The following is a 2,073-nucleotide window of genomic DNA, read 5'->3' as shown; positions in this document are numbered from 1 at the left end:
TAAAATATCGAACCCGCTGGAATAAAAAGAACCACGCATGGGCGACCAAGATTCCGGCGAGGATCGCAGCATCCACGCCGACGAAGCACGTCGATGGCCTCTTCGCTGCAGCAGTCATGGCGAGGCCCGCGCGGAGATGGTCCTCTCCATGCGATTCCGCACTAACACGATGGGGCTGGACCACATGCTGCTGCCAGCGATGGACGCTCGCCAGCGCGGCAGAGGCAAGTGATGGTGCGACCACCAGGATTCGGTCAGTCTCTGCATGACAAGGCAATGGATGCCACAGCTATAGACTACAATTGACAACAGCATTTACATACGCTACATGCACACGACGAGGGCGAGACGACCGGCTATCCATCACGCGACCGCAGGCAGGAGCTGGCTCTTGGAGAGCCGCTTGACGCTGAGCACGCGGTGCGCCTTGGCCGTCCACGACGACTTGCGCTTGAGCGCTGGCGTGTATCTCGGATCCGCCTCGTCGTCGTCGTCGTCGTCGGATGCGACGCTCGTGGTCATGCTCATCTCGGCTTCGTCCGACGCGATGCGCTTGAGAACCAGTACCGGCGCGGGCTCTTCCATGATGGTCGCGAGCGTGCCGCACTGGATGACGCAGGCCCTTTCGCGTCGCGGCAGTTGGTGCTGCGGGACTGTCTTCTGCACGTGGTACATGTTGTGGTGGAGCACGTGGAGGCGGCTGCCGAGGAAGCCCTTGAAGATCGCGAACCCCATGTAGCTCACGTCGTGGTGCAAAAAGTACTCGGGGTCCAACAAAATGTCGTGGACGGCGCGGATGAACGCGAGGAACGCGGCCTCGCGGGCTCGGAGCGTCGCCTTGCGGGGAAACGCCTGCTTCTTGGGGAAGGGCAGGCCCATCATGCGGTTGAAGGCCTTGGGCACGACCTCGACGAAGCCTTGGAAATGGCACAGCAGCTTCTCTCGGAAGAGGGCAAAGTCCGAGTAGCGCCGGTAGACGACCCAGGACCGGCCCGAGATGGCGTTCTGCGACTGCACGGCGTAGCACGTGCTCTGCTCGTGTGCGATCTCGGCAACTTGGACGCGGCAGATGGAGAGCGCGAACGGGTCCATCGCCGCCTCGAGGCCGCCGCGGGTGATGACCTTGGTGCCGAGCACGCCGCGCGTCTTGATCATGCTGGCGAAATCACCAATGAAGCTCGGCCCTACTCGTGGCCACGGGAGAGGCGGTGTCGCAGCAGGTGCTGGATGTCTGGGATATATATCGCTCTGCGAATTTGTATCGCGCTGCCATCCGGGTGACAGTGGTGCCAGGCCTCTGCACCAGACCGAGGCCATGATGGCGAGGTGCTAGTATAGCAGCGGCGACGCAATCAACGTCTACGCAGCCATCGCAAGCACTGGGACCCCGCGCTGGATCGCCCTGCGCTCCTTACACTGTACTTGCACCGATATATATTTTGCTGGCGGGTTCCAAGCGCGAGCCGGCTGCGAAGTTCGGCCGCGGAGATCGAGTGGGATCAGCACGACGTGCAAATGTACTGACAACAAACTGAACAAGCTGAAGAAGATCACAAGGCATCAGTCCAAGCTTCTGCAATGCTATGAGTCCATGAGGGAGGGCTCGTTGTACGCAGTCCAGGCCGTGCGCGATTCGGTGCGACCTAAATAACCAAGTGACTAAATGACTAAGCGACGCATTTCTAGTGGCAAGAGGTGAGATGCACGCACCACGCCACGTCGCGCGTAAAAGGGCCCACGCCGTGACGCTCTTGTCGGAAGAACCGTGGACGCAGCTGGCAGGATGGACACTAGAAACACGTCCCTTATGCCGCCAACCTCGAAAGACAATCGGATTTCAAGTCACCTTCACTCGATTCACTACGGGTGTTTAAATGTAAAAGGACTTGGGTGGCTTTAGTAAGCGTCGATGGAAAGTGGCGCCGCAACCCCCCGATATGATGAGCTGGTGGTTGACCTACGTATGCATTGTAACAGGTAGTTGCGTTTTAAAAGACATAGAAATCATATATAGCGGGTCGATTCTACATAACCTAAAATATGTGAAACAGCCGGGTATCGTGTATGATAGGT

General features: G+C 58.6%; 1 protein-coding gene across 1 annotated transcript; it reads right to left on the bottom strand.

Annotated features, from left to right (window-relative positions):
• Positions 1–266: 266 nt before the first annotated feature.
• On the bottom strand, positions 267–1,168 carry SPRG_18679 (hypothetical protein). The gene has a single exon (XM_012358122.1). It carries the CDS (start codon positions 1,153–1,155, stop codon positions 364–366), a length of 792 nt encoding a protein of 263 aa, XP_012213512.1. The 5' UTR covers positions 1,156–1,168; the 3' UTR covers positions 267–363.
• Positions 1,169–2,073: the final 905 nt, after the last annotated feature.

The sequence above is a fragment of the Saprolegnia parasitica genome (assembly GCF_000151545.1).
Source record: "Saprolegnia parasitica CBS 223.65 unplaced genomic scaffold supercont2.1379, whole genome shotgun sequence".
Classification (NCBI taxonomy): domain Eukaryota; phylum Oomycota; class Saprolegniomycetes; order Saprolegniales; family Saprolegniaceae; genus Saprolegnia; species Saprolegnia parasitica.
This window is presented reverse-complemented; position numbering and strand designations above follow the sequence as displayed.

Bases quoted from the DNA above. Each gene is read 5' to 3' on its own strand.
- SPRG_18679 (XM_012358122.1), bottom strand. From the start codon at position 1,155: ATGATCAAGACGCGCGGCGTGCTCGGCACCAAGGTCATCACCCGCGGC.